This window comes from Gallus gallus, chromosome 1, assembly GCF_016699485.2.
Source record: "Gallus gallus isolate bGalGal1 chromosome 1, bGalGal1.mat.broiler.GRCg7b, whole genome shotgun sequence".
Lineage (NCBI taxonomy): Eukaryota > Metazoa > Chordata > Aves > Galliformes > Phasianidae > Gallus > Gallus gallus.
This window is the reverse complement of record NC_052532.1, coordinates 1,922,275-1,937,741: the sequence shown is the minus strand read 5'-3', so window position 1 is coordinate 1,937,741 and position 15,467 is coordinate 1,922,275. Positions and strand designations below refer to the sequence as shown.

Below are 15,467 nucleotides of genomic sequence, written 5' to 3'. Positions count from 1 at the left end.
GCGCAAATATAACTGCAGAATTGCCTCACTTAAGCACATCAGCCACATAAAAGTTAAATGTGTTATGGCTTGACGTTTGAAAGAACAGAAAAAACGCAGGTGGTTCAAAATTACTGTGTTATATTGCTTCTCAAGCTAACATCCAAGTTGTCTGCCTTTTGTGGCAGAAAATGCCTTATTGAATGCTGTTAACATGTATACCCAGTTTGTGAGTATAACGACTTTTTTTTATTTCCAGATTTTAGGAACAAGAATTAAAAACTTTTTTTTCCCCATAGTTATCATTGACTCTGTTGCTGCTAATTTATGTTCTGTTTTTGTTGCTAATTAGATTGCTGAGCTGAGTGAACTTGAATGTATTCAAGATCTGCCTCTCCTCGGGACTTTAAATCTTTTAAAAAATCCTGTGCAGGTAAGAAGAAAGTGAAAATGAAGGCAAAAATATGAACCTAGAGCTGCTGTTCTGTGTCAGACTAGATTCCATTTAGATTCCTTTTCTGTCTCTGAGAGTGGTCAGGTCATCTCAGGAAATAGGATAAGAAACAAAGTAGTGATGAGCAATTGTTCTGCCAGCATGTTTACCCACCTTTCTTTGGGAATGTCCTTAGCCAAACCTATATATGAATCATGTTTCATATCCACACAATAAATCCATGACTTTGATCAATTCCATTTGTTAATACTTTTGTATTCATAGTATGCAGGGTTTTTTTTTCTGTTTGGTTGTTTTTTTGTTTTGTTTTGTTTTGTTTGTGAAAGATCCCACTTCTGTTTGCTTTGAAGGTACAGTCTTATTCATGGGAAAAGTTCAAAGGAACTTAATAGTATTCCTTTTCAAATAATGTATCTCTGGAACCTCTATCATCTTTTCATCTTTAGGATTTACTCAGTTCTCTTTTATGGCTCTCTGAATATTCCTCAACTAATGAATTAAACATCTGTTTTACCCAGGTTTTCAAGAAATGTGTAGATGTGGCACTGAGGGACATGGTTTAGTGGGCATGGTGGTAATGTGTGGACAGTTGGATTGGGTGATCTGAGAGGTCTTTTTCAACCTTAATGATTTTATGATTCACAAAATGTCAGATATACTGACTTTGACTCTGCATTTGTAATTTGTCCTGAGTAATCCAAGATGACTCTCTCCTGACTTTTGTGACTTCTAAATTGTTTGAACTGGTGGTGAATTGATCTTGGTTGGCCCCCAGTTGCTCACCAAACCACTCCCTCACTTCCTCTCCTCAGCAAGATGGGGAGAAAATAAGATGAAAACACCCATGAGTCAAGATAAGGACAGGGAGATAACTCACCAATTATGATCACAGGCAAAACAGACTTGACTTGGGGAAGATTAATTTATTACCAAGTAGAGTCAGATAGTTAAAAACAAACAAACAAAAAAAAGACTGAAGACACATCTTCTCCATCTTACACAGCTCAACCTTGCTTTGACTCTTCGTTTGGAATAGGCTGCCTCAGACCTCCTCCATGTCCTGAAAGCCTTTTTCTGTTTATATGACCTTAAGCAAATTCTGATCCTATTCCTTTAAATTACTATTTTAATAGCTTACAAGAACAACAATCATCTTAAGACAGCCATCTGAGTGTTGGTTACTGGTGTCAACTTTTTATTTGATTTTTAATTATTCTTTTTAATTGTTCCAGGCTTAAATGTATCATTATAAATGCTTATAAAATACAAGTTCTCTTCTAAAGTTCCTACAGCCCTTCTAAGGTTGGAAATATTAGACATGGACGATTATGTAGTCCCAGAACAAATAATGCTTTTAGTTCTCTGTCAGTCTTTTTATATCACATTGTATTAAAACCAATTTAATTTCAGCTGATAGATATTAAATATTAGGTTGATGTATCTAGGTTCTTTTTCTTTCAGGAACAAAGAGATTATTGGCTCTTCATGATTTTCATGTTGCAACAACTAACAGAACTGGATCTCAAGAAGATTTCAGTGGAAGAAAAGGTATGTAAGCATATCATTCTGAAATTTTTCTAAATAAAGAATGCAAATAGAAAAAAAAAACTGAACAACTGTGCATGCAAATATAGGTTTGCTGTCATTTGAGCGTGATGGGTCTCCCATATTTCAGACTACAAGTAGACTACAAATTCAGAGACTTTTGCTTCTAAATCCAGATATATATTCACACACAGGAGTACTTGCATGTAAGTGAAAATGCAAAAGTTAGCTAAAAGCTTTGTTTTGTGGAGAAATAGAGTCATAGAATCATAAAATGGCTTGTGTTGGAAGGGACGCCAAGGATCATCCAGTTCCAATGCCCCTGCCATAGGCAGGGCCACCAACCTCCATATCTAATACTAGACCAGGCTGTCCAGGACCCCATCCAACCTGGCCTTGAACACCTCCAGGGATGGAGCATCCACAGTCTCTCTGGGCAAAATATTTGCTTAGCAGCTGTGGTTACTCACATAATGAATCTGATTAAGCAGCTGTGCTCATGAAACACTACGTGGCAACCAGTGTGCTACTTCTTTTTTAATGTTATATATTGCAAGATGAATTCTGGATGTTATAATGATACTTGTTTCCGGGTCTGCTCAATACACCTTTCTCTGTATAATCTTCTTCCCTCGGATAACTCCTCAGACTGTTTACAGTAACTTTCTATTGTAACATAAACCTTTTCTTCTAGTGCTGCTATAGCTAGAACTATTAGTATTAATACTTGTATATTGGTGTTGGATTTAAGAAAAGCATCCTTAAAAAAAATGTATAAAAGATCCTTACAGAAAATTTGTCACTCCTAACTTCAGCTGCATAAACATCAGGGATCAAGGCTCTTGTTTAATGCCAGCCTCTTGCTATCATGATTATGAATGGATGATACCAGAGATGTTGATCTTATTCTTTGTCTTATGTGACAATCTGCTTTCCTTCTACACACATATATTCAAGAAATCTTTCTTTCTCTATGGACTGTAAAAGTAAGCCTAGATGACTGATTGAGACTAGCACACAACTTTTGTGTGGTTGAAGTTACATCAAAAATCCTTTCCTCAGGTTATTGTAGGAGTGGCAAGCAATAATAACAACAACAAAAAAAAAAATACAGCCCCTTAGAGGTCAGTACCCTCAATAGAATTTTGACACAATAAAGAGGGAGAATGCTTGTAGCTTCAATGCTCTTCCTCCCAGGAAAGGCAGAAATGCTTTGTCAGAAGAAAACTGCAGTTTGCTTACTTTGTTAATACCCATTCTGCTCCTCTTCTAACAAATAAATGAATGGCTTTGGTCCCTAAGGATTTTAATTTGGCATCTTCCACCAGCACTGAGAGGATGCAAATTAATGGATAATTAAAACCTAAGCAGAATTACCTTGTGTCTTATGTAGCATCCTGTTTTCTTTCCAGTAAAAGGTTGAATATATTAACGATGGTGAGCTACTTCTGACTACATTCCAGCCATCTATCAGACTGTGTTTAAATCTCCCAAAAAGATTTATGTAGCAGAGTGCTTATAGACAAGCCAAACACAAAGACTGACCCTCACAAATATGAAGCCCTCATTATTCATAGTGACCTTAGAAGCGTATTGCAGTTGGGAATAATTACATCACTGCCCTTCTTCTTTCTTTTGTCCCTAAACTCTGGAGGCAGGTTGATGCTGTGAATCAATATGACCCTCCTCCAGAAGTTGTTGCTGCTAAAGATCATATGACTCAGCTTATGTATAGCATGCTGCAGCCCCAGAGAATCTTTGACAGGTAAGCTTACCTCCACTTCACATCTGCTCCTGAGGGTGGCACTCATGTAAAGCAGAATATGTTGGCATATTTAGAGGGACATTTTTCTGTCCCTCTCCCACCTTTAAATTAATCTAATGAAGAGGACATGTTCCATCGTATTCTGTTAGCAGTCTGCAAATTAGGCAGATCTTGTTTGGTTGAAATGGATTATGAAATGAAGTTAGTCATTCACCTCTGAAGTCTGAGACAGATTGTCCACAACTCCATTGCTTTTAAACAATCTGTTGAAACAGATGGCCATTTGCACCACAAATGAGAGATGTAAAATTTCTATTTCTAAAAGGCAATTAGAAAGTCTCTAGAGGGAGAAAAGAGCTGTAAAACATTTCTTCCTGTTCTGCTTATTCCTCTTCACGTTACTGGCATACTGGCGTGAGCAAAATGGCTTTATTTTGTGGCTTTGGGACACGTTTTTATATTCATAAGGCAAAATTTTCAAGTTTGTACTTAAGGAAGTCCAACTTCTGCCTGTGGGAGGGGATGATGCTGACTGCCATTTAAAGAACAGAAGGGAGAAGCAAATCAATGTTCTTTTTCTGACATTGCCATTGTCGTGCCAGGTGACTTCACTCTGTCTTATTTCTCATTTAGAAAATGGAAATCAGCATACTTTGCTGCTCTGTAGATGAATTATGATAGTTGCTTGATAAGTTTGGAAAGTGCTTTGACGTATGCTGATGAAAGATACAATGACATATAAGTGGTTTGTCATTTTATCAGCTACGAGTGGGTGTTGAAATCAGCTTGTGCCCAACATCCTGTCTTAGCACCATTATGGGCATCTTAATTCATAACTAAGTAACATGATTCAAGATCCATGATTCAGTGACTTAATTTACATTTTTAGAATGTCTGTATTGCAAAGCTGGTTTTATTTCTGGGCTTGATGATGACAGATAGGAACTATCCCTGTGGTGATGATAGCTCTGAGAATTTGTATCAGCCTATTAAAAAAAAAACAACAACAACAAAAGAAAAACCAACCAACCAAACCAAAAAGAGTAGTTTTACCTAAAGGCATGGCTTTTTTCCAGACATAGGCCTTATTTAAATATTTGTTTATTGGATTGTGCATGTGTATCTTCATTGCTAGAAAGGGACAACTCTGTCTTCTGTCAGAGGCACTGTGTACACAAACATATAAATACGCAAAGCGATATTTATGGTACTGACCAAAATTGTTAATGATGCTTTGAGTGTTTGCCTATGCTCAGCTTGAAAACACACAACACAGTCATTAATGAAATCTTCCTAATGATGATACGTTGCTGTCTTCCACGCTATAAACCGCTTACTGGAACAAGATTGGTGTAGTTCATTTGCATCTATCTTGTTAGATGAGTTTATAATTAATTCTGTTTTTAGGAATATTTCTATTAAAAATAAAGCCTGAAATCAAAGGAAAAGGTTATACTGTTACTTACTCAAGTCAGAAAATATTAGCATAAGTTACTTATGCCTTTCCCTCTCTATGTGTGCCTCCTGATGCTATCTTTAATTACATAGTAACAGACCACTGAACAATATTATGTGTATTTTTTCCCTGACTCTAAATGCGTGTGACATTTAAAAAGGTGGCTTGACATAGTTATAACTGCTATGGGGGGAGTGGAAATTTAATAACAGAGGGCTCTTCAGTCTATTGGGCAAGCACATGATGAGACTTACTATCTGGCTTTTGAGGATAAATTTATTCAGAGAAAAAAGAGGGCAGGATTATTTTTAACAATGAATGTAATTAACCATTGGAACAATTTACCATGGGTACCAAGAAATCTCCACAACTGGAACGTTTTAATTAAAATATGCTCTGACAGAACCCTCAGCGTCAGGCTTGCAACAAGAACTGACTTGGGGAAATCCTGGAGCCAGTATGATGAAGGGGATCTGGCTAGATGATCATGAGTCCCTTCTGGCCTTGAAATCTATTAGTCATTCACAGCAGTGTATTGCTCTACTTACTAAAGAAAGTTGAAAGATGAACATTAAATAAACCAAGGACTCCTTACCAGATCCTGCTTTTACATTTTAGCAAAACCAAAGTTTCTGAGAATCAGTAAGTGGTGATATAATGAAAGATAGTATTATGGAATTGCTCTCCATGTTCTTCCAATGAAATAAGAAATACAAGGAATATGAAGATATGTTCCTCTGTTCTAGCAATGGGAATTTATGTAAAGAGAATGAGAATCCCAAGTAAATAGGCTCTGAGCAATCTTGCTGTAGGTGTCCCTGTTCCTTGCAGGGAAGTTGGGCTAGATGACCTTTAAAGATCCCTTCCAACTCAAAATTATGCTATGATTCTGCTAATAAGCTTATTGTGTTAATGTTGTCTAATTTTTGTAAATGTCACAGTACATTTAAAAACAAAACCAAAACAACCTTAGGTTTTCAAATGGTTCTGCTGCTCTCTTGCTTGAAAACAGTCCGGTAAATGGAGCACTGGACCAGGGTCTTACTTCATTTTACAGTTTAGTAACCCCACATATGTACAGCCTCAAGCCAGCCAATTTATTAGGTGTGTGTGCTATGTCTTGTGTGAGGGTAGTATTTATCTACTTCACTGGAGAATTAGGAGACTGAATTACATTATTATCTCAGTACTTCTGAAACATTCAGTCCCATTACGTTCGTATAATCTGGTAGAAGATGGAGTTGTTTTGTTGAACCTAAATAGAGGTAAAGCTATTACTGTGATTTTATTTATTTATTTATTTTTATTTCTCCCCATGCTTGTGTTTGATGGCCATTGTTACTTCTTGTGGATCTTGTCATGTGCAAGGGAAGAGTTAAAAGAAAGGAATCTGTTTTCAGGAATTCATGCTCACCTGCTGTAAATCACATTAAATGTAATCCTAGTGCACAGAGGTAGTTTTCTTCCATTAAAACTGAGGTTGATTTAAAGCTATTCATTAGTTAAAAATGAGTGTTTCTGAAATTATGTCAGCTATTTTTGACACGTTATCAAGTGGTGTGATCTTACAGCCCAACTGAGATGATTTAAAAATGACAGTTCAGAGTTGCATTCTATTTTCAGATGCTGGACTTTTTGAAATGCAGAAATGCCATTTATTCCAGTATTTAAAGCTGGAAGAGGAAATTCGAGAGTCAAACCATCTGCATAGCATGGAGAAGATGGAGCCAAAGTGGAGGCTTTGTGTTTTTGCAACAATTTGGTTTCTTTCATTGTAGTGTTATTTGTGTTCGGTGGAGTTTAAGTTTCTTAGTGTCTCCCATTGTACTGAATTGAAGAGCTCTTCACAAATTACTGCCTTCATCTGGCAAGGTTAGCAAGAATCTACGCAGGAGTACATAAAGATTTGTTGGACTGAATTGAGGCTCACTCCAGGCTTATTGTCTCGATCATTAAAATATTACCATCCCTGCAATAGAATTGGAAAACTCTTGAACAAAACCCAGCAATGCCATAACTGCAGAGACAACTTCAAAAAGACTGCAAATCAGAGAAGATTATTGTATGCATAACATTATACCTTCAGCAAAAGAGACCCAGGGGTCTTTATTGTGGCATTCTGCTCTGTTTTTATGTTTAGAGCATATCAAACTAAGCACACGCTTTTCCTGATCTTTGTCTATGCTGTGATCAATGTGAATAGTGTGATAGATAGAGGAAATAAGTGGAAATGATGAAGTCTCTGCAGAGGCTTTATGCAATGTTGTGAAGACTTTATTTCTAAGTAACATAATGCCTCCTTGTTTTCCTTTCTTGTAGCACTCTACCTAGTCTCGATGCTCCCTACCCCATGCTGGTATTGGTTGGCCCTCTCGCCTGTGGGAAGAGAGAGCTTACTCATAGGATCTGCAGACAGTTCAATAATTTCTTCAGATATGGGTAAGTTCACTCCTTGAGGTTAAAAGAACACAAAGAGATCAAGACTGAAATTGCTGCTGTTTTTTTTTTTATTGGTTTTTTTTCCCCAAAGAAGTTAAAAGTTAAATACAACCAATAAATGTTAGTAGCTGTGCATTTTATCTCTTCCTAGTGCTTAATTGCCTGAAGTCATCAAATACTTTCTTTAAAAGAAATGCCATTTAAATTATCTTGTTCTTTTCAAAGGTGAACAGCAAAGAAGCAAACAAAAAAGTGTCATTTATGCTCTGTTTATTGATCTGTTCTATCTACTCTCACACATGCCCTTCAGTCTAAACATCTGTTTAGATATGTATCCGTTTCTCTTAAATTTTTATAACGTACCTGCATGTAAACACATTAGCATGCATGTGCACGCTGCATCCAGAAGCTAGGCAAGAAGCAAGTGCAATTGCTGGACCAGTTTATTATCTTACAAGTAGTGCTATCAAAGTAAATGGCACTTTTCAGCCTTCACCACCTGCTGGGAGGAGTAATTCTCCCACTCTGAAAGGCCTGAAATAGGATCCTTTCTGCCTTGGGCTCCCTGTGTATTTAGTGGAGAGAAACCATTTCTTTCCAGGGGAGATTCAGCTTTTGTGAATTACATACCTATCTTCAGTGCCCAGTAGATAGGAATTGTGGCTAAGTCAAATCACCACTGTCTGGTGCCTAAAACTAGGTGGTACAAGCTGTTCCTTGTGTCTACTCATCCCATTATTCATGGTAGCTAACTTCCAGAGATCCTCTTATAGATCCACATGCTATATGGCACTGATCTGAAACCCTATATGCCTGTTATATTGTTTCTCCTCTATTCTATCACTCTTTCTCAATTGTTGTTTTTATAATCACACAATTTTATCTGTTCATTTTTTTTAAATCATACCTTGGCCACAGTTTCATATGTATGGTATTTGCCACAGCATCTTGGATCCATATTCATCTGTCCTGGGTACTGAGCAGTAAGTTGTAAGAAAGGGACCATGGGCATGCGATTCTTTGAGAAATATTTCTCCATTTCACAGCATCATGGAATCACAATCTGCATGTTGATGTAATCACACAAAATCATTCAGGTTGGAAAAGAGGTCATCCAGTTCAACCATCAACCCATCATCACTATGCCCACTAAACCACGTCCCTCAATATCTGGTATAACCTTCTTGTGTAACATAGTACTCCACAGTGAAGAAGCTTACATGCCTGCACTATGCTCAGATTAATGACCCAATCCAGCACGTGGCTATAAATGGGCAAATCAAAAGGACATTGTAAGAAAAGACCTGAGAGGGTTGTGCAATTGGAAAAATGTCTTTCTCTTACCTTTAAAAAACTGCTATGCTTTGAAAGATGAGATGGGAAATTACAAACTAATTGAATGCCAATTGAAATTTTCTAAGCACTGTGTGTTGGGTTTTGTTTTGTTTTTTTTAGGAGCATTGTTTTTATACTGCTTATACTATTTTATTTCCTAAAAGTTTTATGCACGAAGGGGGGGAAAAAAAGGGGAATAGAGACAGAATCTTAACAGAGCAGATAATTGCAACCATAAAGCAAAGTTGTATTTTAATTATTCAGTGGAGATTTAAGCAATTTTATGGCTTACTCTTTTAAATTTCAAACATTCTACTCATTAAAAATGTATTTCATGCAAGATACTCTAGCAGTTTGAATGTAAACATGGCCTTGCAATTAAAAAGGGTTGTAATGTTTAAAAGCGTTTCAAAAAATAAAGTGAAATTAGACCCTCAAACCATCTGGCTTGTGCTCAGGATTGACCTTTAAAGCTGGATGCGTTCATAGTATCTTAAGAAAAAATCAGGCCTTTGAAGTGGTATTTTACAGAGTCCATGTGTAGCACACTGTTCTCATTTGCCATTGCTTGCTGATGTAAAAAGAAAAGAAAGAAAGAAAATTAATGACACTGAATGGCAGTGCTTTGGGCAAATCCAAGGCTAGAAAAGCAAGAGTTGAGTCCTTGGCCCATGCTCCAGACAATACTGACTTGGAATGAGGTGGCTCCTTGTTCTGTTTTCTATCATTTCCAGCTCTAATCTCTGAATTACCTCTCCTTGTCTCTTTAAAATGTATTAAAACCTTCTCCAGAAATGTGTCAATGTGGGTGAACCCAGTAGGTGGTATACTGGCATGATATGCTTTTTGCCATACTTTCCAAAACAGTCCAACAGCAGTCAAGGAGGAAATGCTGTCAGTGTGAACTCCATGTCGTGCTTCTATTCCTGTTATCCAACAATGTAAGAATTAACAACAAAATCAAACCAGAAACAATTAACAAAATATCATTTCCTAAGAACATGAACCACTGAACAGCAGAGCTGCTATTAATCCAAGCTTAATCTGAAGTTGCTACATGCATTGACTTAGCTGGGGCTTTCTGGACTGGTTTTGTTTTAGTGTTTTTCGCTGGTAGTTAAGTTCCCATATCTGAGGCTTATCCCATTATCCTTACATGGTGACAGGCAATTACTTTTCTTGCCCTGTGTCCCACTTATCTCCCTAGTTTCAGGACTGTATCTCCTCTTGATATTAGGGCACTATTTAAAGACTGGTCTTTGTATCTCTTTCTTAACCTCACAGTTCAGCCTAACTCCTGGTCTCCTTTTCTGTTTTCAGGGTTCTACTTTATATCATTCACAAGCTGACATAACCAGAAAAAAATGGTTTCATCATTTCTCTCTTACAGGGTTCTATGACAGCTTCAGCTCTGGCTATCCTGGGTTGGAGGGAATTTATAGCGAAAATGTAATGTTACGTTTAAACTTTTTTGTGTGTATTTATGAGTTAATCTTTCAAACATGCAGCATTAGTGGTATGATTTGCATCTCTTTATATTTCTCATATTTCTTCTCTTCTTAAAAATAAAATGATTTGTAGAACTCTCCCTTTTTCCCCCCCTCCCTATCCCATGGCTGCTTCTGTGATTGAAAACAGGCTGTTTCTTTATTACACCATTTATCTTCCAGTCCCTGTCACACCACCAGGGCAGCTTATTTTGGTGAAGAAAACAGACTTGATTATCATTTTGTTTCTCAAGAAGCATTTCAGAAAATGTTGAAGGCGGTGAGTACCTCACTAGTATTCTGGTAGGACTGTTTGCTACAGAGTGAACTCAACTTTTCCATCCAAGTCATCATTCACAGTTATGTGAATGAATATGAAAGCTCATACAAAACAACCAAAAGTTCATTGTATATTTATGTTGTCTTTTCTTCTGTATGCATACATAGAAACTATTCCTTAAGCCTAATGGTCAGTAGGAATTTTTAAATAGCATTATAAAGTAGAAATAATCTTATTTGCATGTACAAGTATCTAGTGTGGGTACAAGAAACATAAATTCATGAAATATCTGTCATCTCCCCTCTAAATTTTCCAGGAACCCTGCAGGGAATGCAGTCTTTTGAAGTTTAGCAAATTCCCCCTAAAGGCATTGTGCCTCCAGCTAGTGTTTCTGATGTCTTTTGCAGCCTGCAATAAAATTTTGGCTTGAAAAGCCACAACAGAGCTCGTTATTTGTACATGTACAAACAAGGGAGCCAACACAGTCTTAAGCGACTGATTTTAATGGTTCTTAATAGTAACTCTCAGTAATCAAGCAGTTTTGCTTACATTTCTCTAGACATACTGCTGGGAACCAAATTTTCAGTTGTTAGGTATTAACTTTGAAAATTTTTGGCCAATTATGCATTCTCCTTACAGGATTGTTTCTGTCCTCTTTTCTTTGGCATCTTCTATTTTATATGGCACAGCCATATGGCTTGATGTATTGTCAAAAAAAGGATGCCCCTTTGTTTTAGATCTTGCTTTTTTAAAGAGCGAATGAATAACCAATGAAAGCTGTAACCTGTCAGCAGCTTGTTTTCAAGGCTCTGGTGTTTTATTATCCATGAACAACATACAAGCCCATACCCTGCAGGCCAGCTACGTGCTCTTCTCTGCAAATGTTGTGTTCCCACTGGCCTTATTATCATTGATGATTTAGTCAGGGAGAAAATCTGTTGGAAAAGCAAGCTAAGAAGTTCACAGTAATTATGCTCCTTTAAGAAAATGATTTTCATTAAAATACTTCCTTTGTCATTATACTCACTGTTTTGAATTTCAGGGGAAGTTTATAGTAACCTTTAAATACAGTGGCTATTACTATGGACTTGGAAGAGACACTGTGGATTCAATTGCCAGAGAGGGTCTTGCAACGTGTATTCATTTAGAACTAGAGGTAAGAATTGATCTTGCTTAAACATTTTTGAGGAAATAATTTTGTGAGGACTGCTACAGGGAGGAGTTCATGCATTTTGACTGAGGTTTGTTTCAGCAGCCTAGATCTATCAGCTTAGTGACTTTAGAGGCATTCTAAGGCCTTATGCCAGACCTGCTGTGGATAGATTTCAGTGACTTCTTTGGGCTTCATTAGTGTCAGTGGAGATGCAGTCTTTGGGTAAAATGAATGGCACCTTTAATTCCTCTGCTTGCATCAAGCAGCTCTCCATTGTCCATGCATGAAACAATACCTAACGTTTCCTCTACTGATACCCACATTTAGTCACATGCATCCCGTGGCTGGCATCTTAAAACTTCTTAATCACTTTTTCCCATCTTCAGTCACCTTATCTCCCCTCCGTGTCATTGGTATTTCCATTATGGTATCCTCAACTTTTCATCCATATTCTCTCCACCTATCCCCAGCTTAGAGTGGGACTGGTCTAGAGCTGCACATGCCCTAAAATGACACCATGCTTATGCTTTCCTGATGAGGCAACAGAGTAGGCAATATTTTGGGCAGAACTATTAAAAGATGGAATCTCTGTAAGGGATTATCTTACCTTCTTTGAGATTTGTCAGGTGCACATGCACAGATGGCAGAATCTCAGAAGTCTTGCTGTGTTAGGAAACCAAGTCACAACAATGTGCCAAAACCTATCTATTGGTATCCCCAAATAACAACATTTTAGCTCATTCTCTAATTAAGAACAGTTCATTACCTTAGATGGTTTACTAGGTGAGGGTTGAGGAAACATAGAGGAAAGAGAGGCTTCATTTCCTTCTAAAATCTTTCTGCAAAGCTCCACCTATCTATATGAGCTTCCAGAGCAAGAGACTCTACGGAATGCCCAAAACATGATACCGAGTGTTTCTGTGTTTCACTGTGTTTGTAGGGCTTAGCTCTACCTCTAGGGGATTGCTCCAGGTTCACTGATAGTACTATACTTCTGGATATTACTGAAGTTGTTGTCGTGAGCAGACAACTAAGAAACTCCTTTGTCACTGAAGTTTTGAGGTCACATAGTTATTATGTGCACTCTCGTATCACTGTGGACTCTTCTAGCAGATGAGAAACAATAATGGTGAGTTATGTATGTGAGTAGAAATTATCCAACTCCATTATCTTCTGCTAGGCTCATAACAAAAGTGATTTAGCACTATTAAAAGAAATTTTAATTATGGTCCATAGGCTGAGACTAAAAATTTAGAGCTGTTCATTCCCTTTAATCTACAGTATATCTTTTACTGATAAAGAAGACTGACGCAGATTTTAACATTTACATCTCGCTGAGTCCACACTTGCAGTTAGTGAAGCTGCTGCAATTCTGACACACTGTGTATTGGAGAAAGCACATTTGCAATGCTTTTCATTTGCTTGTGCAGCCATGAGTATTGGATAGTAACAGAGGAACTGCATGTAACAACCAAGGGCTTAGTGGCAGAGTGGCTCACATGTTTCATATGCACCCAGAACTGTAAGCAGAATCATAGAGTCATTAAGGTTGGAAAAGACTATGAAGATCATCTAGTCTAACCATCAACCTGTCCCAGTCATGCCCAGTAAGCTGTGTCCCTCGGTGTGGCATCTACCCTTTTCTTGAACACCTCCATGGACAGTGATTCCACCTTGTACACCTTGTCTCCCCCCAAAGACCATACTCCTTTGCATTTGATGCTGGTTATCCATCCAGGCTGTGGAGTCAGAGGAAATGAGGTAAATGTTAGTTGTGTCTTTTCTATAACCCCATGCTGTTAACTGAAGAAACTGAGCTACTTTAAATGGATGGGCATCTTTACCTCAGGTAGCCCTTTAGCCTTTCTTGACCTCATATAGAAACTCAGGAAACTCAAGTTATTATTCTTTCTAATTTTCCAAGTCTCTCCATGCTTTCAAATAGCGTCAACTTCTGTGTTTTCTCATTCTTTATTTTAAGGTCACTTTTTCTGATTTCACGTTAGACAGTCACTCAACCTATAGACTGCGTGTAGAAAATTTATTGGGCACACCAGGAACTTTCTGTATCTCTTCTTTATTTCTCTTCCCTGTCCATCCCTGATTGGATGCCTTCCTATTCCAATGTAGTTTGTGGTCATGTTAATCGTTTCTTACATTACTTCCTGATCAGAAAGAGACATAACTCATGGTGTAGCTTGAAATGTGGAGGATGTTCCTAGGCTGGAATGTGGGGGTGCTTTCTGCTGGTTGTTTCATCTCTGGAAAGTTACAAGCATAGCTGTTTGTAGGTGGCCACATAGCCAGATGCTAAGATTTGTGCTCCAAGTTCTCCCTTCCACTTTTCACCAAAATTAATAGGATTTTCCCCAGAATCATTCCCTGAAATTTTTTTGAATGGATCAAAGCACAGTTCCATACCTAGTGTGCTGCAGCAAATTAAAAACAAGTAAGTGTTCAGCCAGCTATTGCTTGTTGTATGATTTTACTTGTATCTGACTATTGAATTATTATGGGGAACCCCAGCTTTAAGCATCTGGCTTTCAGTTCTGATGGAATAACAAACTGTTCAGTTTTGACATATTAGTTCCTTTCTGTTCCTGCCCACTTTAACAAAGAAGCACGCCTCAGTGGAAACAGAATAAGCTTTTCTGCACTTTCTACAGTGCAGTAATGTGTATGCTCTCAAGATAATTTGTTCATCACTGTGCAATACAATGGTTGTTGGCAGTCCTTGATATTCGTGTTTTTCCAAAATGGTCAAAACAGTACTTTGCTATTCTTTTGTAATCTCTGAAGAATTTTGGCCCTAACAAGGGAAAGGTGTTTTGACTTTTGTGTTGTTAGTAGGGGGGTTTTAAAATGAGTTGTCAACATTTGAGTCCTTTGCTCGGAGAATGTTCATGTTGGTAGCTTCTTTTTCTTCCTGGGACCCTCTTGAGAACATCTTTATGTTTTTGGTAGCACACATTTACACCTTTCTCTTTCATCACTGGTCTGCAGCTCTGGATTATATAGGATTCCTATTATATGTGCTAGATACTATCTTTTCTTGTCCCTCTTTTAACCAGTGTTGTACACCTCCAGATCTGCATTTTTTTAATGACCTCTACTGGCATATTTATTGCTGTGAGATCTCTATTGTCAGGCCTATGCCCCATCTGTTATTGTCCTGTGCCTGTACTCCTGTGCACCGTGTCCTGTCTCAGCTTCTTCAGGTCTCTGCTATTGTACTAGGCCTGTATTTATCTACTCTACATTATTATGCTGAGTCGTAAACATCCCATAGTACCCGGAACAATTGCTTGTTACTGCTATCTAGATAAAACTATGGTTTTACTACACTAAGAGAAAACAAATCAGATAGATACCACACCTAGTCAACAAAAGAAATTGCTGTCACATCTGAACCAAGTAAAACAAAGTTAAGGGTAAGTCAAGAGATGTCCAGAGGGAGCAGGACAAGCCTGAGTCCTGAAGCCCTGAAAACTCAGTGTTACAAACAGTGGCAATACCATATTATAGGGCTCCATGGTTACAGTATTCTGTTTTATGTATGTAGAAAGAGAGAGAA

The 15,467-nt window shown here is 37.7% G+C and overlaps 1 protein-coding gene across 9 annotated transcripts in view; it reads left to right on the top strand.

The window, feature by feature from the left end:
* LRGUK (leucine rich repeats and guanylate kinase domain containing) overlaps positions 1–15,467 on the top strand; it is a 49,157-nt gene that overhangs the window by 12,648 nt on the left and 21,042 nt on the right. For all 9 annotated transcript variants that reach the window (XR_005846404.2, XM_040663456.2, XM_025153161.3 and 6 more), the window contains 6 exons: positions 332–412; positions 1,895–1,981; positions 3,637–3,743; positions 7,519–7,638; positions 10,644–10,740; positions 11,783–11,896. Coding sequence is in view for 8 of the 9 variants with exons in the window: in XM_040663456.2 (XP_040519390.1) it covers positions 332–412; positions 1,895–1,981; positions 3,637–3,743; positions 7,519–7,638; positions 10,644–10,740; positions 11,783–11,896 (606 nt within the window). In the remaining variant the exon portion in view is untranslated. The remainder of the gene's footprint in view (positions 1–331; positions 413–1,894; positions 1,982–3,636; positions 3,744–7,518; positions 7,639–10,643; positions 10,741–11,782; positions 11,897–15,467) is intronic.